The sequence below is a fragment of the Rousettus aegyptiacus genome, unplaced genomic scaffold (assembly GCF_014176215.1).
Source record: "Rousettus aegyptiacus isolate mRouAeg1 unplaced genomic scaffold, mRouAeg1.p scaffold_m13_p_2, whole genome shotgun sequence".
NCBI lineage: Eukaryota > Metazoa > Chordata > Mammalia > Chiroptera > Pteropodidae > Rousettus > Rousettus aegyptiacus.
This window is the reverse complement of record NW_023416295.1, coordinates 168811777-168838544: the sequence shown is the minus strand read 5'-3', so window position 1 is coordinate 168838544 and position 26768 is coordinate 168811777. Positions and strand designations below refer to the sequence as shown.

General features: G+C 48.6%; 1 protein-coding gene, 2 long non-coding RNA genes and 2 pseudogenes across 6 annotated transcripts in view; 2 read left to right on the top strand and 3 right to left on the bottom strand.

Annotated features, from left to right (window-relative positions):
* Positions 1 to 13751, bottom strand: part of LOC107519265 — a 24232-nt gene extending 10481 nt beyond the window's left edge. The window contains exon 1 of one of the 3 annotated variants that reach the window (XR_004955841.1): positions 13677 to 13751. This is a non-coding gene — a long non-coding RNA (uncharacterized LOC107519265). Of the gene's footprint in view, positions 1 to 13422; positions 13636 to 13676 lie in introns of those variants that run through there. The other 2 variants (XR_004955842.1, XR_004955843.1) reach the window with 2 other exon arrangements.
* LOC118614246 lies at positions 7670 to 7787 on the bottom strand (annotated as a pseudogene).
* TXN2 (thioredoxin 2) lies at positions 13659 to 24230 on the top strand. Of its 2 annotated transcripts, none has more exons than XM_016161766.2 (4): positions 13659 to 13798; positions 14588 to 14850; positions 16689 to 16812; positions 23337 to 24230. In XM_016161766.2, the coding sequence occupies exons 2-4, from the start codon at positions 14588 to 14590 to the stop codon at positions 23448 to 23450; spliced, it is 501 nt and encodes a 166-aa protein (XP_016017252.1). In that variant the 5' UTR covers positions 13659 to 13798; the 3' UTR covers positions 23451 to 24230. The 2 variants fall into 2 exon arrangements, with proteins under 2 accessions (XP_016017252.1, XP_036093335.1); XM_036237442.1 differs by lacking the exon at positions 13659 to 13798 and adding an exon at positions 13918 to 14287.
* LOC118614630 lies at positions 19721 to 19839 on the top strand (annotated as a pseudogene).
* Positions 23922 to 26768, bottom strand: LOC118613777. Its single transcript, XR_004955844.1, has 2 exons — positions 25483 to 26768; positions 23922 to 24987 (listed from the first exon to the last, which is right to left on the bottom strand). It is a non-coding gene; the product is annotated as an uncharacterized LOC118613777 (long non-coding RNA).

The window sequence follows — 26768 nt, the reverse complement described above, 5'->3', positions numbered from 1 at the left end:
GCTGAGTAGAGATGTCTGAGCAATGTCCCTGGTATTATAAGTTTTAATAGTTGGCTTCAAACAGAGAAATACTTTTTCCCCGTGGAGATCATTCCTGCATTTGCTGGACGTCCCATCTGGTCCTTCCCTCCTAGTAGATCTAATCATTTCCAGCTGGATCAAGTTCCTCTTCTAGCCAAGGACTGACTGACTTCATTCCTTCTTTAATATTACAAAAATACTGGTGCAAATTACACAAATCAGTGAAAGAAGAGGCCAGAAATAGACCCTATTCTAAGTAAAACAGGTAATTTTAAAAAGAAATCAAACCAATGGAAAAGATCATACAGATCTGTGCAATAAATGTTGAAAAAGAAAATAAATCTCATTTTAGGCCTTAATTCATACTGTACTTCAGGATGAATTTTTTAAAGCTATAGAGAAACTGGAGATGGCGGGGCGGGGGGGGGGCGGTACTATAATAAAAAAAAAAAAAAAAAAAAAGGCCTTTCCAATCCAGAAGCAACAGAGTAATTCTCCTGAGGAAAAGATTGAACATTTCCAGGTACATCCATCTAGCCTGCACCTAGTCAATGTGACTATTTTAAAGAAAATCGTAACAATTAAAAGGCAAGACAGCATGGGCAAGAAATAATTACATAAATGTAACATAAAAAAAATCTTTATAATATAAAGAACTGATTAAAATAAATGAGGAAAACGAAGTAAACTATGGTACATTTACCCAATGGAATATTATACAGCTCTCAAAAACTAAAAAGTGGTGAAAGATTGTGTAATACAAATACATGTGTAATCAAGTTAAGTGAAGAGAAGCAGGATGTGAACTTGTAGTCGCAACTACTTTTAACTATAAAAAGAGAAATAGAGAACCACACAGGAAGCTATGGAAAGGCAACATCACAAAACGTCAGTGGTTTATTAGGTTGTGGAGGTTATTTTTTCATTTTGCTTTTCCCTCTTTTGTCCAAAATTGTGATAATAGTGAAATAAAAACATTTATTTTTAAAAACCATCTCTGTTTTGGGGAGTTTAAAATTGCTGGGGGTGAGTGGAGCGAGGAACCCTACCCACAGGGTATGCTCTGCCCCCGTGGTCCAGGTGATGCTCACGGCATCATCCCTTCTCCTCAGCCAGGAAGACACTGTACCCTGTCGGGGGAGGAAGTGTTCTCAATCTTGAGAAGTGAATTTTAAGTGGCGTTTGCTCCTCTCCTAGAGTCTATGACCCAGCCAGCCTAACAGCAGAAATCTGTGGAAGAAATCTTCCCTTGCATGTGATAGAAATGAAAGATTTCATGGAGGCCACCTGGGTGTCATCTCTAATCCACTATAGAGCCCCAAATTCCTTTTACCTGTTAAAATTAGGGTGTGCTTAAAACTGCCTAGAAACTGAATCACTAAGAAGTGAATTTGTCTGCTAATCTAATCATAACATCTAATCATTTATTGAGTAAGCACTACTTGCCCAGAATTGTGTTGTCATGGTTTTATGTCCACAAATTCTTTGATACTCCTTCCCCAAAGAGGTGGAGCTTAGGTATCTTCTATTGGGTGTGGGCTGGACTTAGTGATTCACTTCTAGCAAATAAAATACAGCAGAAATGACGATGTCATTTTCAAGATTAAATTATAAAAAAGACTGTGGAGTTTATCCATCGAGACTGTGCTTTTCCTCCCCCTCTCCCTCCCTCTCCCCCTCCCCTTCCCCCCCTCCCTCTTGTCCCTCACTGTGGAAGGCCACCTGCCATGTCAAAAGGACATCCAGTATGGAGAGGCCCATATGGCAAGGAACTAGACATAGCAGCCACATGAGCAAGCCTGGACGGGGACCCTACCCCAGTCCAGCCTTCAGATGACTGCAGCTCTGGCCGCGACCTTGAACACAGTCGCATGAAAGACCCTGAGCCAGAACCGCCCAGCTAAGCAGCTCTCTGGTTCCTGATCCACAGAAACTTGGTGATAATGTTTATTGATTTAAGCTGCTAAGTTTTGTGGGAAGTTATTTGTTACACAGCAATAGATAACTAATACATGCACTAAATAGCTTCCCTACATTAATTTAACTCTTACCACAGCCCGAAGAGGTAGATATTACTATCCCCATTTTATAGGAACCTGAGGCTGAGAACAATTACACAGTAAGTGGTGTAGTACTTTGAAATCTACCTCCTTCAAGCCATCCTCCAAATATTAAATCATTAAAGCAACCATTTCCAAATCGCCATCCCCGAGTTTCTTTCATGTGAACATTGAGTGACAAGAAATTAAGAGACCAAACAATTCTCAAACCTAGAAAAGTGTGTGGTTCCCACAGGAGGGCAGAGAAGTGTTAAACTGCTGATTACGAAAAAGGTACCCTCGAAGAGAGTATTGACCCATCACATCAGACCAGATGTCCTGTGATCCGGGCTGGATGGGATGACTCCAGATGGGAACAGGAAAGCTCTGGAGTCTGGACCATCGGCCCTCACCAGGCTTCAGCCTCAGGCTCCTCCGATCTCTGACCAATCACATCATCCCCAAAAGCCAAATTGGAGTCTTCTCTAGAAAAGAAACTATAAGCAGCATCATATTACTGCAGATGCTTATTTTTTAAGTATGGTGAAAATGCTGACTGGGGAATGGTTTTTGTCAGACTGCAGGCTTTAAAAAAGCATTTAATTCAATCTGGCATCCCAGACGGAATGTAAATCTGCTGCAAAGTGAAGTTGATGGGCAAATATATGAGATGCCTTAGCCCAAGTATTTAATCCAAGTACATCACACGACCAATCCATCAAGCCTGAAATAAAAAATAGCATGCAACAGATGTATTTAAGCAGGGAAGAAAGGACCAACAGAATGTCTCGCTCCTTTCTCAGTTCTGCATAAATAAGACTGATTTGCCTACTCTTCTAAGGAAGCCTCAAGTTTAGTGAGAACTGCAAAATCAAGTGTGTTGACTGCTTTTTCATTCTTTTTGCTATGTTACCATCACAGACCAGGCTCTCAAGTCATTCCAAAGCATGATAAAATAATTAGATGCAGCAAAGTCCCACCAACAACAACAAAAAAAATGACAATGCAATATCTCAGCGTGTTCGCAGTATGTTATAATCTGTCATTGTAGTTTAGAAATAAAGCAACTACAAAAATGTATGAGATGAGCCCCTTAACGCCAGCCATGTTTAAGTTTTAAATAAGTCAGTCTATCAGGAAAGCAAGAGGTGCCCAGAAGCCTGCCGTGAGGCGCTGTGGTAGATTAAAGATGGACAAAATTTCTTTGGCAACTCCTATCTAGATGTGAGGTCCATGTCCCCTTCCCTTTGAATTAGGATGGCCTCGGACTGTTTTGACTACAAGAACGTGGTAGAAGTGATGCCAGGCCAGTTTCTGGGCACAGGCCCTCGGAGGCCGGCAACTTCTACCTCCTCTCTGAGAACCCGACCACCATACCATGAGGAAGCCCTGGGGAGAGGCCCATGTGACAGCTGGCACCACCTGGCAGCCCAGTGGGGACACCATCTTGGAAATGGATGGTCCAGCCCTAGTTGACCCTCCACAGTTGACCTCCCCACGTGGAGAAGAAATGAGCTGTCACTGCCAAGCCCCACCAAAAGTTCATATTTATAAGCAAAATAACTGTCATCGTTCTGGGCTACTAAGTTTTGGAGTAGTTTGTTACACAGCAATAGACAAGAGGGATAGGCGCCAGGGGCAAATTATAAAGGTGGTTTTGAAGGTAAATTTGTAAGAACAGGAATAATAACTTTATTAGCTATTATTAATACACAAATTACAGAGATAACTGCAGAACACACCCATCAAGTCTCTTTAAGTAAAATACAGCTATGGTTTACACCACTTGGTGTACCTATACTAAGGGATCAATTAAAAAGAAAAGGAAAAGGAGAAGCAGCATGAGTCAGATAGATAAAGGAAGAGAGTGCCTGGAGACTCAGTTGGGACACGTTATGTGGTTGCCTGAAATTAAATGGTGGAAACTCAGAAGTCTGATGTCCGTCTCTCCTTCACGAAAACCACAAGTAGCCTGTGCAAGTCGGCAAAACAAACAGGTATCTCACAGAGATCAAACACTCTGCACTTGAAAGGGATTTGCATCTCTGCAAAACTAAATTATCTCGGCACAACTTTCAGTGATCAAAGGACCCTCCTTCAATATCAAAGACTTCCCAATTTTGCCAGACATTAATAAATCAAGATGTGGCAAATGAAATATTATTAGATTTGAATAAAAGAGCCCTTATTACATGCATGTTTATGATTGGCATGCCCTCCTTTAAAGAGCCCATTCGACTCCCACCCAACTGTATGGAGGCTACCCAATACAGCAGCAGACACATGCAGGCTAGCCAATCAGCGACTGAGTAAGAGTTGGACATATGACCCAAACTGGGCCAATCAGAATATTGCCTGAGACTTAATAAATGGACCTGGGGAGGGAGGGAGATTTTCCTTTTCTTAGATTATCAACTCCAAGCTTGTCTTCTTGTGACTAGTAGTAGCCATCTTTCCCACTGCATGGAGAATGAAACCAACATGCTGAGGAAAACAAAACAAGGGATGGAAAGCCACACAGAGTTCAGCAATATTATCCGGATCCTTTCATGCCTAAGCTAGCTGCATCCTTGAATGTGCTAGTCATATAAGCTGGTAAGTCCTTTTTCATCAGCTGGTTTGCGTTGGTTCCTGACACTTACCCCGAAAGAGTCCTGAATTATACAAGCCTCCCGAAAGAACATTCTTGAGGGCAGGGTTAAGGGACTTCCATTCACAGACCACCAAAACTGAAGCCACTTCTCACTTTATTCTCTTTTTTTCTCCCTCTCATTCAAAAACCATCTGCCCAGTGCCTACTGTGTTCAACCACAGGGTTAGGTCCTGCATGTACGGATGATGGAGCTTTGTAATAGATTAAAAGCAACAGTAAATTGTCTGTGCTGGGCATCTGCAGGCTAAAATGGAGAAGAAGAGAATCCGAATCTATTTCCTCAGGGAGCTTACCGTCCGGTAGAGAAAACAGACATTAAACAAGCAATAAGTACTCAAGATAAAGAAAGGAGAGGGTGCTGAGGGATCACATAAACGTTATATCCTGGTCTAGTCCCTCTATTCCCATCCGTGATATTGTAATTTATAATAATATGAGTGGTCTTTGCCCTTTTTTTTGTCCCTCTGTCCCATCATGAGGACTCAACCTCATGACCTCATCTAAACATAATTACCCCTCAAAGGCCCCACCTCCAAACACCATCACATTGGGGATCAGAGCTTCAACATATGAAGTTTGGGAGGACACAAACATCCAGCCCATAACAGCCCATGTATCTGTAACAAATTCTGCCTTACAGATAGTAGGACATCAATAAATCTTCATGGTAGATGAGAACAATTGCACCTAGCTCTGGTCCAATAAAAGCAAAGTGATCTCCTTCAAAGCTGATCACTGATTCCTTTGAGGATAATTCGAGTCATCTTTACAGACAGGTAACTGGTTCCTTGTGAGAAGCTGTTTATGTCAACTGTGTGGGCCCTTAACTCCCCAAAGCAGCTATTCCTTCCTATCTTACCACCTTTAGGCTTGGGCTCAGCAACCCGAGGGTCCAAATGAGAGGATGGCTTCAACTTGCATCCAGTAGGGAAGCCTGAGGAAAGCTATAAACAAAGAAAACTATTTTTCCAACATAAAAAAAGTTCACTGAGTTCCAAGAAAGAAATAACTTTGTGCTCTAAGAGTTGTTAATTTGGGGAAACACAAAGCAGAGGTGACATAGACCACGTGTACGTAAGCAAACAGAAAGTAAAAATAAGGGATGTGAAACCTGTTCCCAATTTCTGCTTCGTGCGGCACTGAGCTGGGAGTTACCACCTTGTAGGACAACTGAGTGCATCCTCCATGTGCTAGGTTCTCGGGCTATTCAGTAAATATCGAAAACCTGCATTCATAATAATGGTAAGCACTTCTGATAATGGTGGAGTATCCTCTATCAGACCATATCCTCTCACAGGTAACAACTCTGGAGAAGAGAGGTACATTTTCAAAATTACCTGGAGACACTGGAGGGTAAGAAACTAGAGGAAGGTTGACACATTGAAGAAGGAAATGGCACTGAGTTTTCCATTTCTTAAAGCTTTTCGCCTGAGGACAGATGCCAGCTAGCACCACACAGGACAGCTGAAATCCCAGTACAAACTCACGATCTTGCTGGCTTGAAGAACCAGGGGAAAGAGTTGAGGGGTACCATGGAGGGGGAAGCAAGGGCGGGAAAAGTCCCAAAAAGAAAGCCACAGAGAAGAAGCCCCAAATTCTACATGTAAATTGCACAAATCTCTGTCTGACCCCTGAGATAGCCATGTGTGGGGTTTTTCAGCTCATCTAAGGCCGAAAAACTGAACTGAGTTCCAGCGGCTGCTCAGCACAAAGGAGACGGTCAGAACTTGGAGTTTGAATTTAGCCAAGTCAACTCCCCACTAAACAAACAACAAACAAACAAAAAACCTACATTCTTTGGAATAATAAACAGAATCCAGAGTATCTGCAATATACCAATCACGATGTCCAGGGTATATTCCAAAATTATTAGACATATAAAGGAACAGGAAAATATGACCCATACTCAAGGGGAGAAGCAATCGGTAAAGACTGATGCTGAAGTTCTCAGGCTGATGAAAACTCGGATCCCTGAAGAACTCCAGGAAGGGCAAATATATGGGTAAACATTTGACCGTATTTTCCTCTTAATTTTTAAAAACTACATATATGATGGTTTAAAGGAAATTTATCAACATATTATAGGGTTCTTGGCTTACAGATGTAGCACATATGACAATACAGTGTAAAAGATGAGTGTAAATGGATGTATGCAAGGTTCTTAGATTTTTTTATATACACAATATTAACTCTAAGTGGACTGCAGAAAGCTAAGGATGTATATTGAATATATGTGTATAATGTAAACATGTTTCTCCCTAGAGTAGCCACTAAAAAAATAATGTAAAGAGGTACAGCTAAAGAGTCAATAGATGAATTAAAATTAAATTCTAAAATATATATTCGATTAACCCACAAAGAAGTCTGGAAAGGAAAAACAGAAGGACAAAGCACATATATAACAAACAGAAGACAAAGAGTAAAATAGTAGACCTAAATCAAAACATACCAACAATTATGTTAATTGTGGACAAACTAAACACTAAATATAACCAGGGATTATCAAAAAAAGCAAGACCCAATTATATGCTGTCTTTGAGAGTTACAATTACATATAAAGTCTCAGATAGACTGACAATAAAAGAACTGAAAAAGATATGTTAGACAAACAACAATCATTAAGAAAGTTAGACTAGCTCTATAAATATCGGATAAAGTAAACTTCAAGACAAAGAGCATTGCCAGAGTTAAAGAAGGATGTTTCATAAAGATGAAATGGTCAATACAGAAGGAAGACATAAAAATCATAAATATGTAAGAGACTAATAACGAAGCTTCAAGAGATGAAGCAAAAACTGACAGATTTAAAGGGAGAAATAAATTCATAATCATATTTGGTTTAAATATCTCTCAACAACTGATAGATCGGCGAGGCAGAAAAATCAGTAAAGACATAGAGAATGTAAACAACACTCTATCAACCACAGTGCCCTAATTAACCTTTTTTTTTTTTTAACACCTATAGCACCTGGTATTCCTAGGTGGTCTCCCATTCAAGTACTAACCAAGCCCGACTCTGTTTAACTTCCAAGATCAGATGAGATTGGCATGTTTAGGGTAGCATGGCAGTAGACCTTAACTGATATTTATCGAACAAGCCAGCCAGCAACCGTAGAACTGTTCCTTTCAAGGGTACATGATACAGTCATAAAGGTAGAACATAGGCTGGGCCATAAAGCAAGCCTCAGTGAATTTCAAGATTGAAATCTAAGAGCACTTACTATGAGCCCTTTACTTGCATTATCTTATTTAATCCTTCACAATAACCCTAGGATATTGGTACATATTATTACAATATTAGTCCGGTTTTATACACAAGGAAGCAAAGGTTCAGGAAACTAAACGTCACCTTTACTGGACCTCACTGTGACTTTTTCCAGTGATGCTTCCACAAACTAAAGGCTAATATACTTATCCTTAGACCTGGCCCCACCAAATCTTTGCAGGTCAGTAGGAAAAACTCCAGACTTATGGTCAGAAGATCTGGATGTGCACCTGCCCCCACCTCTCACTAGCTATGTGTCCTGGGCAAGTCACATGACCTCTCTAAGACTTGATTTGCACATCTATAAACAGCATTTGAGGTAGGCAATACCAGCCCCATTTTACAGATGAGAAAACCAAGCCTTAGATGGGTTACATCATATTGCATGTAAGTGGCAGAGCCAGGATTCAAATCCAGGTCCATCTGACTCCAAAGCCCATGTGTTCACCAACCGGGGCGCCAGCACACCTGGGACCTACCTTCCTAGCACAGGTCTGTGATTTGCACCTCCAGGCATAGCCTATAATACAAGCTAATATTTACATCAAAGGGTACTTTTCCATGCTAAGTCTCATTTAGATAATATTAAAGACGTAGTAGAGCTGCGTTGTTAACATGCTCTTTCTCGGGCCAGTCAGCCTGGGTTTGCACCCCAGCTCTGCCATTTGCTTGATTCACAGCCTTGACTAAATTATTTATCCTTTCAGGACCTCGGTTTCTCTCATTTGTAAAATGTGGCTAATAATAATATTTTGCTTACTGTGAGGATAAAATCAGTTGAAACAGGAAAAGTGCTAAAACAGCTGTGAGGCGCAGGGTAAGAAGCACAGATGTGCTGGCCATTGTTTCATTATTAGGAAAGTCCCCAACCTTCCTGTAGAATAAGCATCGTCGGCGCCTCAGGAGGAACGATGCCAGGAGGGTTTGCCCGACTTGCCTGAGCGCACTAAGTGGGTTAGAGGCCGAGCCTGCTGAAGAAGTATTTCCAATCCTGGGTGCAGGGCTCATTTTTCTGCCCCACAGCAGCCTTCTGCTCCGGGTCAAAGGGTGCAGGAGGCAAAGAGGTTTGGTGAGGAGGAAGGGGCCTTCCCTGTTTCCCTTCCCCAGCCTCTTGCAGCTGCAGGCTTGGCTCTGCCCAGCAGAACCTGAGCCACCAGACCTGACAAGGCAGGAACCCATGAGGGGCCTCACCCCAACAGTGGGCAGGATCCAGGATGATCCCTGGTGCCCTGGTGCCCCAGCCTGCATGCGTCTGCTGAGGGCACTGGGCTCACACTGGGACGAGCAAGTGTGGGCAACAACATGTCCGCCTACATCACAGCCAGGACATTCCAGATCTCCTGTCCCAAGACGAAGCAGTCACCAGTCTGAGTTGAGGGTTACGTTGCTGTTCCAGTGTCAGGTCTCATTTTCAGAAAGGGGCGAGGGAGCGCTGTGTAACCGCTGGAAACGCAACAGAACGTAAATCACAGCAGAACACGAAACCAGCTTCTGGAATTACTAAACATAAGTCATAGTTCCAATTGTTCTGCAACAGTTTTAAAAAATGTATCATCAAGATGGTAACTGAAAACAAAGAGAGTTCTAAGAGCAACGCCTCTTGGAGAGGAACGCACTATCAGCCTAGACGGCGGCCCCCCACCTCTCTTTGCCTGTTTTTGCTTTTTTATGGTGTCTCCCTCTAGTCATGAAATCCTCTAACAGAAGAACCTGAGGGAGCCCAGGCGCCAGGGCTGTGCCCGGTGTGACTGGCCCGCCATGGAAGAGGCTGAAGGAACCACACTGCCACCATGTGGGTGCCTCTGCTCACAGCCACGGCTAAGAACCGCGGCTGTCTGCCCCGCCACCAGCTGCAATTCCCCACTTTTGCCCTCTGATGGCCTCGATTGGCTGGCTGGTCCCTGGGGCTTAGCAGGGAAGAAGAGGCAGCAGTCTCGAGTCAAACGAGAGCCCTGCCAGAGGCAATGCAGCACCTTTAAGCTTCCACCCCCTACTATCTGGGTGACAAGCTACTTAACCTCTGTATGCCTCGGTTTCCCCATGTGTAAGTTGGGGGCCATAACAGTACCAACCTCATAGGGTTGTAGGATTAAATGAGTTAATACATATAGGCTGCTTAGAATGATGTCAGGTGTCTGGTAACTCCTCAACCCATCAGGAGCTTTCAAACCCTTTGAACATGATCCACAGTAAGAAATACATTTTATTTCATAACCTAGAACATACATACAGACATAACGCAAACAAAATAATACTCATAATATGCAACATACTCTGATATTTTCAATCGTTTTCTTTTTAAAGCTGATCACAGCCCACTAAATTGGTTTTGTAAACCTACTGATGATTCACATCTCACAGTCTGAAAAACAATGCAATAAATATCAGTAAGAGGTAGCAATAGAAGCTTTACACTTAGCTCAGGCTGCCAGTCCTAGCTTCCTTCCCTTCCCCTCACACCTGTGTCCTGAACCTGTCTTGTGACTCATGGGGATGAGCCAGCCGATAGCTGAGGAGCCCCTTTGTAGCCTGCTGTGAGCGCTTCCTTCTCCATGTGTCTCATGGGCTCTCTTTCTGCAGGAGGGAAGAGGATTCATTCATCTCTCGTTAGGTGCTAACGATGGAGACCTCCTTCCCACAACCCCGTAGCCCTATGAGGAAGACATCTTCCCATTTCTCAGATGAGAAGCCTGAGGCCAACGGAGGTAAAGTGCCTATGGAATAACAATAAATAGGACTGGTTCTCCTTTGGATTTGGAATGTGAATTAAGCAAGGAAATTGGCCTTCCAGAAAATGCTGTGGAAATGCTGAATAGGGTCAATAAGTGACTCTGGAAGAGAAAGTGCTGGGGACGCAGAAAAACAGAAATGAAAATGGACAGGGTGGAAGTGCCCTGCCAGATGGCATCTGGCAGTAACAGAACAGCTGCACCAAGAAATGGTGACCTCGGGAGAGCTGGTACTGGCGGTGCCCCCGGGGATCACCACTGTTGGCTTCAGTCCTAGGTGGGGACAGAGGCAAAAGCAAGAAGTGAGACAGGGTGGAGTGGCCGTGCCTGCCCATGCCCTCACCTAGTCTCCTTCCTGCGATGGACAAGGGGCTCTGTTAAGTGGAAGGCTGACATGGCTGCTGGTGGCCAGGGGATGTGCACTTATCCCAACCTGCCAATTGGACAGAGGACAAATAATAGCATGATGTGGTCAAGATGAAAACATGGCGATGATTTCTAAAGGCAAATTGGGGCTATGAATTGTGGTGGGTGTTAGGTCCACGGGGGCCTGCCTGGAGGCTTCCCAGCTTGACACCAGAATCCAGACAAGGGCCCACCCTAAAGCCCTGGCACCATGCTCCTAATCTGCCACCACCCTAATCTGGATGCTCACCTGACATTCCCCATTCTATGCCCTACCCCCACATAACCCTATAAAAACTAACCCCTCCCGTCCCAGGGCGCAACTTCTCTGGCCCCTCTCCTCTCTGGACCAGAGAACCTCGCTCCCCTCCCAATAAAGGCTTGCTTTTAAAACTTCTCTTGGCGCGTCACGTGTTCACCTTACAGTGGGGACAATGGGATTTGGAATGGGAAGATTTGATGTGGGTCCCTGCTCTCTGTTCATGGAAGTAATCACTGAGTTCAAGTAATCGCTGAGTACCTACTATGATGCACCAAGCACTGAGGTAAGCAGTGGAGAGACAGATGGACCCCCAGAAGCAACAGTATAGTGAGGAGTGAGGAATAAATAGTAAGAACAGAGTACTGAGTGTGGTGATTGAAAGATGCACAGGGGTTGTAGAAGCTCAGAGGGTATCTACCCCCACTGGAGTGGGTTCAGTAAAGTGTCCCCAGAGGTGATGCCTAATCTGGTATCTGGTAGCATTTTCTTAGATGGATGGTAGAGGGAAAAGCCTTCCAATCACAAGGAGTAGCAACTGCAAAGTGCAGGAATGAGAGACACACTCATGGAGACTTGGAGTTGTGATTCCTACTGGCTGTAGTGGAGGTGTAAGATACACACTATGCCAATTTACCTGCCTCATGACCTTGGGCAGGTCATGTAACCTCTGATTGCAAACCACTCCCTTAGATATCCAAAGATATTCAGCTTAATAAGCATTATTGAACATCCTGTGATCAGGCACTGTATCATGTCAGTGCTGGGCACATGGAGTCACATAAAAGCTATAAATCCCTGCTTTCAGGAAGCATACAGTCTAGCAAAGACACAGACACTGCAATGTATTATGTAAAAGTTATGAACAAAACACTAGAGAGAAGGAAGCAATTAATGCTGTTCACAGAAGAGGTAATGAGTAGTGTAGATATTCTACCAAGTGGAGAGAGAAAGAAGCATTTCGAATTAAGCAAAGGCATGTATTCATAGGACTGTAAGAAGTCATGAGAGGTTGTAATCCAAGATACAGGGTGCAAAGGAGACAAGAGGTGGCTGTGACACCAGCCTGGGACACACAGGTGCCTAGACCCCTGTTGCCCTGTTGACATTGACAATAGATGTTGTGGGGAAGGAACAAACTTTCCTCTACCCTCAAGGTTCTTTTGGCTGGTCTAATAATCAAATGGACATGAAACAGATTAGCAAGAGAAAATAACCAAATTTAATACATGCGTATGTATGGGCACCCCACAAAAATGAGTCAGAGATTCCCCCCACATGCACAAGAATTTCAGAGACAGGGAACATGGGCATGTGACATTCTGAGCTATGGATGAACTAAGGTGCCTTGGGGGCTTTAAAGGGTCACTGCAAAAAGAGAAGAGCAGATGTTTAGTAAACAGAAGTTTGCTCAGTCATACAGATAGGTCAAAAAGAGATTATTGCTGATAGAGAAGACTCTTGTTATGGGCAAGGCCCCTACTTCAAGTTCTCCTAGGTAAAGGGAGGGGCAGAAGTTTCTCTTGAGCTTGAAGCTAAAATTACCCTTAGCTCAAAACAATCCAAACACCACAGAAGCATATCTTGAGGTGATTAGCTCTGAATCTCAACAGGGTTAAAGGAAGGCCGCGGCCCAAGGGGTTCAAAAGTCACCACTCTACACCTGGAGCCTCAAAGACAGGCCTTCCAAGTGTAACTACTATCTGGCATCTTGCGGGGGCAGACTTTCCTAGCGACTGAAATAAGTGCATGACAAGCCCAGCCCTTCATGTCCCATACTGGTAAACTGAAGGCCTCCCGGGCAGGCTGACTTGCCTAAAACCAGGCAGTCATACAGACAAGGGCCAAAAAGCGGCCTCTTTACTCTGAGTCAGGGTCTTTTGCCCCTTAACCGGCACTACACTACCTAGGACCTTAACGTCTTCATTTGAACAGTGGAAGGAAAGAACCTTCCAGCACCTCTACGAGTTTTTGGAAGACAGTGAAGCAGAGGGGTGAGCAGCGCTGGATGAGCATAAAGCAGCCTGAGTTTCCCAACACCAAAACCACACCTTCCTTCCACGCCTTCCCACCGCTGGTACCTCCTTCGAACTTCCGCCTCCTTTCACCGCATCTTCCGGCCCGACCACCTCTTCCGGCACCTCCCCCCACGCCCTTGAGCCACCGCCTTTTCCGGTCCCTCCCTTTTCTGTATCTCCCTCTTTTCCGGTCCCTAACTGAGGTTTCCCCCCCTTAATCTGTGCTTTCCCCCGCCATCCCCATTGGTGGAAATCCGAGCCGCCCCTCAAGTTGCGGATAAACGTACTGCAGGTTTCAAGTCCCAGGAAGTGACGATGAAAAGCACTCCTCTCCGGAAGTGACGACAGACGTGCCCTTGACGGGCGGGGAGGGCTGGGCCGTGCGTCCCTCCGTTCGCGCTGCAGGGAGGTAGGAGGCCCTTGGTGGGGTGGCTCGACGTGGTGTCGCGGCTGAGGCGTACTGCGGCCGCGTTTCTAACGGGGCCGGCGGCCGAGTGGGTGGAGACCCCTGGGGGGTAGGACCTCCCCTCTGGAGAGCCGGGGTCCCTCGTGACGTCCGATTTCCCCTGTTCCCTCCACACAGATGTTCCTTCTTTTTTAGTTCCCACTTCGCACCTGTTTCTGTGCCTTTTCGTTCCTCCTTGAATTGTGATTCCTCTTTCCTGATTTTTTGACAGCGCCCTCCCCTTACACCTTAATATCCCATTAAAACATTTTTTTAAAAAACATATTCAGTTGAGTAAGGACTTTGCTGACGGCCTTGGATTCCGATGTTGAGTCTCATTTAGAGTTGGGTTACTTTGAGCATGTGACATCGTAACTGAGCCTTGGATTCCTTATCTGTAATACGGACGTTACTACAGAAAGATTCTCACAGTTGATCTGAAAGGGCTATAATGTAAGGCACTTGGCTTTTGACAGGTGCTCCGTATATATTGGTTCCTCTCTCCTTTCTATTGTAATTCCACCAATATCTTGAATTCTTTTTGGTTGTCAACCCGCTTATCCTGTCCTGGTTTCCATTCCTTCTCCTTGATTCTCATTCTTAACGCCCCTATACTCCAGAAATCTTATATATTATTTCCTGGAACTTCGCTTCCAGCATTGCATCTCGAGCCCCCCAGTACCCAGATATCTTTCTTTTCTGGTGTGTTGACTTCCTGTTTGCTGCAGCTCTTCCTGCCCTTTCCCATCACAGATGGCTCAGCGGCTTCTCCTGAGGAGGTTCCTGGCTTCTGTCATCTCCAGGAAGCCCCCTCAAGGTCGGTGGGCACCCCTCGCCTCTGGGGCCCTGCAGACCCCACAATGCAGTCCTGGTGACCTGACAGTAACACCCAGCCAGGTGCGGTCAATATATACCACCAGAGTCTGTACGACAACCTTTAACATCCAGGATGGACCTGACTTTCAAGACCGAGTTGTCAACAGTGAGACACCAGTGGTTGTGGATTTCCATGCACAGTGAGTCCTGGGAATCAGGAAAAGACTGGGATGTCACTTATGCAAGTATTTTTGAGTGTGTGCTGTGTCTCAGTAGCACGTTTGATGCTTCTCATGCATAGACTTACTATATAGACTGGGAAGACCGAATCCTTGCTCTCAGAGATTGAGTGTAGTCTGATAGGAGACATTAGTAAACAGTCTTTAAAACTCACTGTGCTTAGTGCTGAGAAACACTTGTGTTCTGTATCTCACTGCCTGAATGGCTCAGAATCATTTTCAGCTTGGCCCAAAGCATGAAAAATATAACTATAGCATCTTCCGGCTTTTGATACATACCAGTTCCCGGCCCTGCAGATAACACTCATTTTATTTTAACATCTTAACACCAAAACTGGGAAGGGATGGTAAAAAGTTAATGCCACTGCAGTGGTGTCTGAGCGTGCAGGGGCTGGGCAGGAGTTTCTTTTCAGTTCATTTCCAGGATGTTTAAATACCTGTGGCCTACTGATTTTTAACCTGGCCTTCATTTCCAGACCTTTGGGGCCTGGCTAGACGCCTGGCTACAAAAAACCTAGACGAACCCCTCAAAATGAGACATTGTAGAAGGAGCCAGTGTAGCCCGATTTACAAGTCTGGGCAAATATTTGACAGATTGTTTTGCTTCCTTTCCTGTTCTTTCTCGGAGTCGCCATGTCGCCTTGGGCAGTCCACCTGATGTCCTCGTGCCTTCCTTTCTTCACTTGTAATAAGAAATTAGGTCTTACAGATTGGGTTTTTAGGTATTGTAAGTTCATGAATTGAAATCTCTGAGTGGAAAGGGTTTCGAAGGCTAAAAACAAAGTCATCAGCCAGGGGTTCATGGAAGGCATAGTTGTTCAGCCTTCCAGGTATAGTGAGCACTCTAGAGAGGGCTTCTAAAATGAATGATAAATGGGGGTGATGCTTCATTTCCTGCTCCAACAAGGAAGCAGGGCGGGAGTTTGTTCATTTGGTGCCAGTCACCGTCTTTAGTGCCCCATACGTAGGGGTGATAGCTTGTTCTCAAAAAGCTCACCACCTAGAGAGGAGCACCTGTGTTCAGTGCAGTGCTAGCCATTGACACCGGGCCTGGGGATCACAGAGTATCCTGGGGCTAAAAGAAGACACTGGGAACACAACCTTGGGTCGCAGCCCCAGCCATGCTTCTCTGTGACCTTGCACAAGTTTCTTAACTGGTATGGGCCTCGGTTTCATAACAAGATGTTTTCTTTCCCTTTGTAGGGCGAGGGTTCTGTCTAGTTAAAGCTGAGACGGCCCTGGCCCAGTGACTGGCATGTTGTATGTAGATACCCTCTAGCCATCAGGTTCTCCTCCCTTTCGTTCTGAGTGGGTGAGGTGTTTGAAGTAATCCTGAAGCTTACAGAGCATGTTTCCCCACTTGGCCTTAGTGGATTTCTCATCACAGCTTTGAGAGGCTTAGGAAACAGGGGCCCACAATGGTTGGCTGGTTGCTCAGGAGCCTCTCTTTGCACTCAAACCTTTTAACTTCAAATCCCATATTCTTCTATATGACAGTGCATTTGTTTTCTCTTTTCGACAGTGATTTCTTTTAGATATACTGAAATAAGCGAAATAACCTTTATAAAAGAGCCTTGGGATTGAGGCCCGTGTTTTAGAAGTTAGAGAATTCCCCAGTTGGAGAGTCTCCTGGCATAACCGTTTGACATGTCAACATTATAGGCTAATAAAACACCGTAAACAGGTAATAAGGGCAAAAGTTCCCTTAGAAAGATAGTCAAGGGAAGGTTCTGGAGAGAGTACAGATCAGCGGAGTTGAGTGCTTTTGTGACGGGACGCTTCTTTTCTCCCCTTCCGAGGTGGTGCGGTCCCTGCAAGATCCTGGGGCCAAGGTTAGAGAAAGTGGTGGCCAAGCAGCATGGAAAGGTGGTGATGGCCAAGGTGGATATTGACGACCACACAGACCTCGCCATAGAGTATGAGGTATGGATTGGCGGGCTTGCGCAGGGTAGCAGTGTGGGGAATGCTTGGGGTCACAGGGTCGCCGGTGCAGGAGATGTCTCGGGGACCACCAGGTACCCTGTAGGGGGAGGTGTCGTGGTTTTTCTAGAGCTCTCAGGAGTTCAGATCACTTGGCAGAGGTGACTCCATCGATCCTCTGAGCCGCTTCTCTTGCGTTACCACCTTTAGGAAGTGGAATGTAGAACCCAGAACACCACGTGGTTCTGTGTCTCGGGACATCGATGCGTTCCTGCTCTCAGGAACTCACCCAGCCACGTGTTCAGTCAGCAGTAGTCTGCGAGCCCTGCAGTGCGCCAGGCATTCACAACGCTTGGTGCGGAAAAGTTGAGCTCCCTGTCCGCAAGCAGCTCTTAGTCTAGTGGGTGGTAACAGTAAATGGACGTCATTTCAGCGTAGGGCAAGAAGTGCTGAGAGAAGAGATGCACAAAAGAAGTAGTCCCTCAACTGTCACTGTAGTAGCACAGCAGCCATAGACAGTGTATAAACACATGGGCATAGTTGTGTGCCAATAAAACTTTATTTGCAAACACAGGCAGTGGCCTGAGTTTGGCCTATGTGCCATAGTTCCCTGATCCCTGTTTTAGATAATAAGTGCTATGGAGAAAAGTCAGGAATAGAGGTTGGGAGTGCTGAGCATGGGACTAAGGGTTTCTTTTCCCAAAAAGTGGGCTAGGGAAGGCCTCTATGAGAAGCCGACATCTGAGGTAAGACCTACGAGAGTAAGGAGTGAAGGACACGGCTTTTTGGAAGAGTGATCCAGGCAGAGCAGACATCAGATGCAAAGGCCCCGAGGTCAGGGTCTCACGGGTTTGCTCACAGAATGTCAGAGCCTGTGTGCCCAGAGCAGAGCATACTGGAAGAAAAGGAGTGGGAAATGCATGGAAAGTGGGGCATCCTCTGGGCCTGGGAGACCACCGTGGTTAAAGGACAGAGCTCCCCCGTGGCTGTGGCTGGAGCGAAGGGTGGGGCAAGGGGAGAGGACAGGCAGGCAGGAAGGCCAGTTGCAGCCATGTCAGAAGGCGTCTGCATAGCCATGCCGAGGATAGCGTTATCACAGAGCTGTGGTCCTACCTGGTGGCCTGTAGGCAAAATCTAGCTTAGTGACAGGGTTGTCTGGTCCTCGAAGTGCTTTTTTAAAATATTGAACCAGATGCTGATACTTAAAACTCAAAAGATTTCATGAGAAAATCCAGATTTCTAGTTCTCTTGAAATATCTGGATTTGGCCAGAATGAACCTTCATCCCTTCCTCCTTCAGGTAAGAAATGACTAAAAGAGGGGGCCTCTTGCTTTCTTAGCATTTGGAAGTCTAGGATCAACTCCTACCAGACCCCATCAGGTAGAGATGCCCATCTTCCAGCCTGTCCTTGTAGCAAGAAATGGACAGGGTCAGGAGTGAGAATCGGCTTGCTACCCTCTGATCTGGGGCTAGGAAAAATCACCCCGAGGAAATCAGGCTTCCCTGACCAGAGGCCAGAGCGGTAGGTGTTGGGACAGCAGAGCCACCGATGACTGCTGCAGATGGTTAGGGGCAGTTTCCAAAGACCATCCATGGCACTGGGGAACCGAGGCTGCTTACAAGAACTTGGCTGGGGAGATGAGTTGGTTTTTTTCCAAAGGCTCTCCTGTAGATCACTCCATCAGAGGGGCACCTGTGTGACCATTGGGACTCCCCTAGCTTTCCTTTCTTGTCCATCCCTCCCCCAGAGGCCCACAGCAGCTGGGACAGGAAGAGTGTGACCTCATGTGAGCTTAGGGCTGGAGACCCTGGGCATCCCTAGGATGATGGACAGGTTTAAGATGTCTTAGGCTCCCTCCTGGCACTGCCCGATTCCACAGCTTCAGCCTCGGCCAGCAGAGCTTCAGCAGACACAACGTGAGCACCAACCATGTGCCAGGAACTGTGATAACTGGTACAGAGACAGAGAAGAATAACCCAGTTCCTGCCAGCTGTGTTTGCACAGTGGCGAGAGCTCCCAAGACCACTCCACCTGCATTTCAGGGAGGCTAGTGATGCAGGGCTGCGCACTGAAGTCCTGTGGCTGAGCCTGGAACGTGCGTGGGGGGCCCTCCCATAGGACCCCCTCTCTTCTCCCTCTGTCCACTGGCCAGAAAGCACGTGGGTCACGCAGAAGGACCTCAAGGCTCTTGGGCTCAGTCACCTGATTTCAACTTCCCCTTCCCCCTCCCCCCCCTTTTACCAAGCACTGGGCAGATGTCATTGCAAGCTTAGGACACTCCAGCAGCGATGCTTCCTGACCCACCCCCAGTCCCTTCCTTCCGTCGCACCTGTGCTTTTGAAAGAGCCCGAGGGAGAAGCTTTAGCTAAGATCTCAGCCTGGGACAGCTTCCTCCAGGGCCTGAAGTGCTTTTCCAGATGTTGGATAACTTGTTGGAGAAACTGCTTTAAATTACATTTAGGGATTCAGGTGCTTCTCCCCAAGCGCTCCTGGCAGCCCTCCCGTGCCCAGCACACCCTCAGGGTGGGTGTTCTTCCTCACACAAATTTCTCTTCCTTTGCATCACATTTTTTAAGAGAAAAAGTCAACTGTCCACCCTAGGATTTTGCTGTCTCCTAAAGGAAAGGGAAGGGAAAGAGTCGAGGCCTTGGGGTTCCACTGTCAATTGCTGCTCCCCTCCCCCAGACTCTGCCGCCCTAGCTTGGGAAAGTGAAGAGCTCTCTGCTCTCCCAGCTCCTGGGGTTTCTGCTGAATGCCCGCTAAGAGGGAGATTGTGGATCTGGATGTGGACACTTGAGCCTTTATACTTTCCTCTGGGGCTTCTGCTTCTGACCTCACCCTGGGAGTTTTATCCTTTTATTTCACCTCTTCTATAGACTTCCCTTTAAAAAGCATTAGAAAAACAACCAAGTCTATGGCCATGCCACCCTGAACGTGCCCGATCTCGTCTGATGTCCAAAGCTAAGCAGGGTCGGGCCTGGTTAGTACTTGGATGGGAGACCACCTAGGAAGACTAGGTGCTGTAGGTGGGGGAAAAAAAAAAGAAAAACAACCAAGTAACCATAAAGGGAAAAGTCTTCTAAATTAGTGCTTCTCAAACATGAATATGACCTGGGATGCTGAAAAGCATATTAGCATTCGGTAGGTCCAGGTGGGTCCAAGATTCCACATTTCTCATGAGCTTCCAGGTGATGCCACTGCTGGGAGTCTGGGACCAGGCATCAAGGAGCAAAAGTTATAAAGCCCTGGCCAGCCTGGTGGTGTACCTGGTAAAGGCCCTTCCTACCCTCCATCACGGCCTGGACTGCCCGTCATCGAGAGGGTTCGCTCTTAGCGATGCACATTTCGGGGGTATGGACGAATTTATAATGCCGTATGTGTCCACTGTTAGAGCATCACACAGAGTAGCCGCACCATCCTGAAAGTCCCCTGGGCTCCACCGTTTCCTCCCTGCAAAACCCTGGCAGCCACTGACCTGTACACTGTCTCCATAGTGTTACCTTTGCCACAATGTCATATAGTTGGGTTTGATTTTTTCAACAATAGCTTTTCCAAGAACCCTTTTGCAGAGCATTTGGTGTTTCTCGTTTGAAACCTGACATCCTTTTAATGCTTCTGCACGTGTCCTTCCTAGCCCAGCTGGGACTCGGTATTTATCTCCCAAGTCCACGCTCTTGGGGCAAGGTACGGAGTCACTTGATCACTACGACACAGGCAGCAAAGTCAGGCAGATCTCGTTTCAGATCCCAGCTCTACCACTTAGTCACTCAGCTTTCATGCCTCCGTCTTCTCATCTCGAAAGTGAGGCACTCTATGAGATAGCACTCACAAGTGGTTAGTACCATCTCTGACACTTAAAAAGCACCCAGTATGTGGCGACTGGGGTGACAGCAGTCTCCCTTGTGTTAGTTCTGCGGTTAGTGGAGCAGGAGGTCTCCAGTCCGTTGGTAAGTCCTTAATAGGTCACAAATGGAGGGAAGAGGGGTGAGACAAGGGAAGACAGGTGGGGACATTGAGCTCAGTGGGAGCGCAGGCGGGTGGGCCGCAGGTTCGTGGGAAAAGACCACACACACAGCGCCGCCCTGAGTTCTCAGGGTCTTCGGCCAGGCCTGGGAGGCTCCAGGGGGCTTCATGGCGCACGAGGAGAGACGGCACGTCTTGGCGCATCTTTTCGTCTTTTCTCCCGCCCCTCAGTCCCCTCAGTGCTGTCACAATTGAGGGAGATGCTAGATTCTGGCGCCTTACGGCCGCCCCTCTGAAACTTACATCACCGTCCAGATGTGCCCAGGACCCGTGCTCTTCCATTTAAGGCTGGGTGTATAGGCACCAGCCCCTCCCGATTGTGAGCCAGAGTCCGCATCAGCAAAGCCACATCCTCCTCCTGGGGGGTGAGGGAAGTCCAGTCACAGCCCAGGTATCCCTGCAGTGTTCTGGGAAGGTCAGTGTCTGGCATGCCCGTGGGTGGGTACACGCTCAGACTTCAAAGAACGCCCTTGATCAGGCATAACTAGGCCTTGGTTGTCATGAAGATGCAGTCGCGACATGTCTGCCGTGCACCGGACTGCAGCGTGGTCTGCGTGTCCGAGCACACGTGTGAGTTTATGCAAGTACAGTCGTAATGGGGCACGTCTGGAGCTCTTGAGAAAAACAGTCTACTGCAGGCCACCTTGGTGGGTGTTGCGTCCTGCTAGAGGGCACACAAAAACAGCTAGGCCACTTCTCGTACAGTGACGTATAGCTTTTATTTCTGTTAAGAAACAGGACAGGATAGGATCTAGGAAGGGCAAGGCTGAACAGTTAATTGGTGCTTGAGCCTTGTGCCTCAGTTAAGAGTGGCCAGATTTGAGGCTGCTGCCTTCACAGACCAGTAGAGGGCGCAAAAGAACAAAGCACCGGCCCTATATTCTCGCTATGAAACCACGTGCCTCAGTGACTTGGTGAATCTAGGAGCAGGCTTCTGGGCCCTGCCTGAGCCTGGGGACAGGGCGAGCCTCGTGCTGGACCCTTGCACTGCATGCCAACATCCGTGACAAGGACAGGAATCAGTGACATGGTCTACCCACACATACCCTCTAAGAATTGTGTCTGTCACCTACCACTCACGACCCCAGAATGGTCCTTGAAGGAGTCTGAAGGCACTAAGGAGGACAGGGGCTGTGTTACCTTCCACATTTGTCCCCGGAGCCCATTAGGAGATGGGTGCAAGGCCTGCCACCCGAAGTCTGCGAGTGAGCAATGGCACATACCCGAGGTCTGAGCTGAGAGATTGGGCTGGTCTGGCCAGTGGTTCTTTCTGTGTGACTGCCATGTACAGTTGGGACGTTTTAAATCTTAAATCTGGCTTCCCAAAGTGACTCATGGGCAGGATAGCACTCGGGATATGTGAAATCTGGTATGTTTGTGTAAATCACTGTTGTTACTTTGTAGTTAACTTGTGTATAAGAAAAGTCTATGTTTATCTTGTTCTGTTTATATATTTTTTTCAAATGGCCACAAATGCCAGGCAGGGAGCCCAGGGAACAGATAATGCTCAATGCCAGAGTGTCATGGGCCTTATTTACATACCATGTAATCTGTACGGGTCCCCTGAAGGAGCTTGAGAAGATGCTTCATGGGCCAAGAATGTTGCCTCCAACCCCCATAATAAATAAACGCCAGGTCGTACATGGCTGAGTCCCTCCTCGCACACTGTCCACTATGAGTCAATGACTTTCTGGACCCTGTTACCCATCACGGCATTGAGCTAAAGTGGCTCACATGGGGCCCTGTGTCAGACTTTTCTGATCTGCCCTCTGCAGCCTCCATTTGCCGAGTGCCCTCTGTGCGCCTGGCTTCATGCCAGCTTCTATCTGGACGGCCCTGCCAGGTGCAGGGCTCTGTGCTGAGAGCTCTCACACGTTATCTCAGTCAGCCCCCACGTCCTCTAGTGTAAGTACCGTTAGTATCTCTGATTTGCTGATAACACTGAGACTTAAGAGTGGCAAAGTGGCTTGCCCCGAGTGGCCCAAGGTGGGGTTGGTCAGCTCCATAGCCCGAGCTCCTAACCACTCGGCTTTGTATGTGAACCTTTACTCCCTACGCTAAACCCTCAAAGGTGTAGATGCTGCCATCCCCATTTAATGGAAGAGAACATCGAGGATCCGAAGATGGCCTGACCTGTCCGAGGCCCCCAGTTAGTGACTGGCAAAGCCAGGATTCACATTCTCCAGAAAGTTCCCTTAGCCCCCAGCTCCGCCCCACCCCCAGCACTGGCCTGCAGCTGCAGGGTTATTTTAATCTCTCCTGTCATTCCAGCCAAACCACCGGGCCAGTGAGTCAGTCATGCGGTTGGGGGAGGAAGGGTATTTCTGGGAGCCCAGGATGGAAAAGCTGCTCCAGTGGGTGGGACCCCTGCACCAAGGGGAGGGGCCCCACCCGTGGCCTTGGGCAGAGACTGCCCTGCGTAAGCCACCAGCCTTCCCCGCAGGGGCTTGGAACAGTGATTGAAGGGTTCTCTGACTCGGCCTCCCCTGTCCCCTCCGTCTAGGTGTCAGCTGTGCCCACTGTACTAGCCATCAAGAATGGGGACGTGGTGGACAAGTTTGTGGGCATCAAGGATGAGGACCAGCTGGAAGCCTTCCTGAAGAAGCTGATTGGCTGACAAGCAGGGAAGAGCCCTGATTGCCCTTGCTCACTGGGGCCCCATGGTCCCAGGAGGGCCCCCGATCGAATTCACAGCCCTCTCCCGGCCCTTCCTGTCTCTCCCTTCTGTCTGGCCCCTGAGGGCCCATGCTCTGGAGACAGGGCCTCCAAACATGGAGCCTCGAGTGCTTCCAGCCAGCTGACTGCCAGGGGAGTGGTGCCGCCGCTGATCTGGGGACAGCTGTCTGCCCACCCGCTCTCTTCTTGTCTGCTCCCTGCAGGCCTGTCAGTTCTCCCAAGATGCTTGGAGAGAGCCCGGGCCAGCCCGCAGCGTTTGCTGTTCCGGCAGGGACAGCTTGGTCCTCGTCTCCCCTGGTCCCTTCCAATCTGAACCCCAGTGCCTGGGTCATCTGCCTCCTGCATTTTTCTTTCCTGCTGTCGTTTTGTGAAAAGAAAAAGAAGGAAAAAAAGAAACCCAAACAAGTGAGAGTAATATATAATTCTCTCATTTTTTTGTAGGTCTGTAATAAAGAACCTTATGTGGTCCCTTCTACCTCCTGCTGTAAAGAACAGACCTTGGGCCCCACACTAAATTATCCTGTGGCTGCCAGCCCCCCTCTTCCCCCCAAAGAGCCACCTCCCTTCTTTCCTCCCAGCGAACATGCCTGGGCTGGGGCATCCTGCAGACCCATGAAGTCTCCAGATGCCACCCTCCCTCACCATTAACTGGCCCTTTGGTTCTCTGAGCAGGTGGCTTCACTGTGAACAAACCGGACCAATAAAACTGCGGTTTGCACTCTTCACAGCTTCCATTCTGTCTCAGCTCTGGGAACACTTGAGATCCCTTCCCAGGCCAGGCTCCCCCCAGCCTCCCCCGCCCCCATCTCCTCCTCTGATTCTCCATCACTTGCTTGACCTTGACAAGCCCCTCCTGTTACTAACATCTGTCAGAGGTGGCCACTGTTCTGGGGACACCTTCACATACAAAGCAAGAGGGCGTTGTCCCCATTACACAGATGAAAACACTGAGGCTCACGGACACAGAGCCGGGCTTTCTACGCAGACGTAGTTCCCTCGGAAGCCTGGGCTTTTGCAGCTGGTCCCCTTGATCCTTCTGGGGTCACCTCTGCTGACCACCGCATGGCCTCTGCCAAGGGGAGCCTGACGCTGAGGGAGCCAGCTGGCCGGCCTTGCTGTGTATGCCGCGGGAACTCCTCAGCCTTGGGGCCAGGCGCTCTGCCCCTTCCTGTTCCCGGCTCCCCTTGGCTCATGGAGGAGGGGCTTGGCTTGCCAGCTGAGGTGCCAGCTCCCCAGGAGCCATAGACAGCAGGGGTATCCTGGCGCCCCTCCCCCTTGGCCCTGAGGTGCTATGTCCTCTGCTACGCGCATTCTCCTCAGTGGCTCACCTGTTCCTCTTGGAACTGTCCGAGTTACCCTGGGCGCTTTGCTGGGTCGTCCCAAGGACTGCCTTGGGAAGGCTGCTGTGACAGAAGCAGGAGAGCAGGGTTGTCTCAGGAGTAGGGCCTGTGGCCTCTGAAAGACTGCAGGCCCAGGATCTATGAAAGGCGTATGGAGGAGAGAGGCCAAGAGCCACGTGTCAGACGGAAGAGCAGCTCGGAGCACTTCCTGGGCGCCAGGCGCTGTTCTGAGTGCCTCACCCCACAGGGGCCCCACTAGGCGAACATCATTTATTGTTCCCTTTTACGGACGAGGCCCACTCTGAGAGGTCGAGGACCTTGTTCACAACCGTGAAGCTCACAAGTACCTGGGCTGGGGTTCAAGGCCAGGCAGTCTGTCCCCTGCTCCTAAGCCTCCCCCCCCCCATCATCTTACAAAACGTAGTGTATGGGTGATTTTAATCCCACAACCAGCTGACAAGCAGGTAGTGTCAGCTTATTTTACAGAAGAGGAACCGATGCCAAGCTTTCAAAGAGACACCTGGAGAGTAAGGGGTGGTGCCAGAGTTCAGAGTCCGGGCCCTTTCCACCGTGCCCCACTGCCACTCCTTAAAAGGTGCCCTTTGCTGAGCGATTGATTTCTACACGCATTACCTCACTTAATTCCTCTCTTGTGAGGCAAGTATTATCTCCATATCACAGGCGAAGAAACCGGTTCAGAGAAATTGACTCGCCCAAGGTCATGTCTGAAGAGTAAGGATGCCAGGTTTGAACCCAGGTGGGGGTCTGGCCTCTCCTCCGGGTAGGTGTGGAGGAGGGCTGGCAAACGCCCCGGAGCCAGAGGCGGGGCTTCTGCACGGCCCTGGGGCCCCTCTCCTTAGAAGGCGTGCTGCCGTGGGACCCGAGCTGGTGGCCACGGCCTCGCAGGTTGGCAGGCACTGCCTGCGAGGCTGCCCCCGGCATGAGTCACTGGCCGTGTGGGCACGATCCTCAGCGTGACCCTGTTTGCCTAATTCCACGGTGCTGACCTCACTGGGAGACTGCCGGCTCTGCGTCGTCAGCCCCACCGTTGCTCTCGGGGTCCCACCTCCGGCCCCTGGGCCTGTGGGAGACGGGTCGGCAGTGCAGCTGCAGGGCCTGGCACTCCTGCCTGGGGCGGCGCAGGGGGACTCGCCCCAGCCCCTCAAAAGCACAGAGCCCTGCAGAAAGCAGGAGAGAGGGGGTGTGGCCACAGGCGCCCTCAGCCTCACGAAGTCCTGGGGCGTGGCTTCTAGATGCTTACTTTCCTGGTGCGAAGTTTATCCAGTTGGCCTGGAGGCAGGAGTCGGGAATGGAAACTTGAGTTGGGGGTGCTGGCTCCCTTGTGTTCTCTGCTGTGGTTCCCCACCAGGCCCCTGCCAGGCAGGAATTCCCACAGCTCAGCGTGGCGTCTGTCCGGGGAGTGGCTGAGGAGCCCCTTCAAACGGGAGTGCTCCTGGTCCAGGAGTGCTAGCTTTTAGCAGCATTTGGGTCAATGGTAACCTGGGTTCCTATAAACATGCGGAACAGAGGAGGGGCACTGTGCCCTCAAGAAGCTTAGGCTCCAGGACGGCAGCGCAAGGGGCCGCAGGTCCCTCCCAAACTCATGTCAGAGCGGCGGGACCTCAGGTATCCCAGTCTCCCTCATGAGGGCATAAGCAGAGGGCGACTAGCCCAGGTCACAGTGTGTTTGTGATAGGGACTTGAAGCCAAGTGCCCTGACTGCAGCCAGCCCGAAAATGGAAATGAGTCAGGGCCTCTTCTTCCCTGGGCTTCAGGAGAGGTGAGAGAGGAGGGCAGTGTCTGGAGCCAGGACCTGTTCGGTCAAGGGGATGTTGACGGCGCTGTGGCCAGTGCCCTTCCCAGCAGTCCCCGCCCAGTGCAGGGGACCTGGGTCCAGCTCACCCTCACCCCAACTGCCT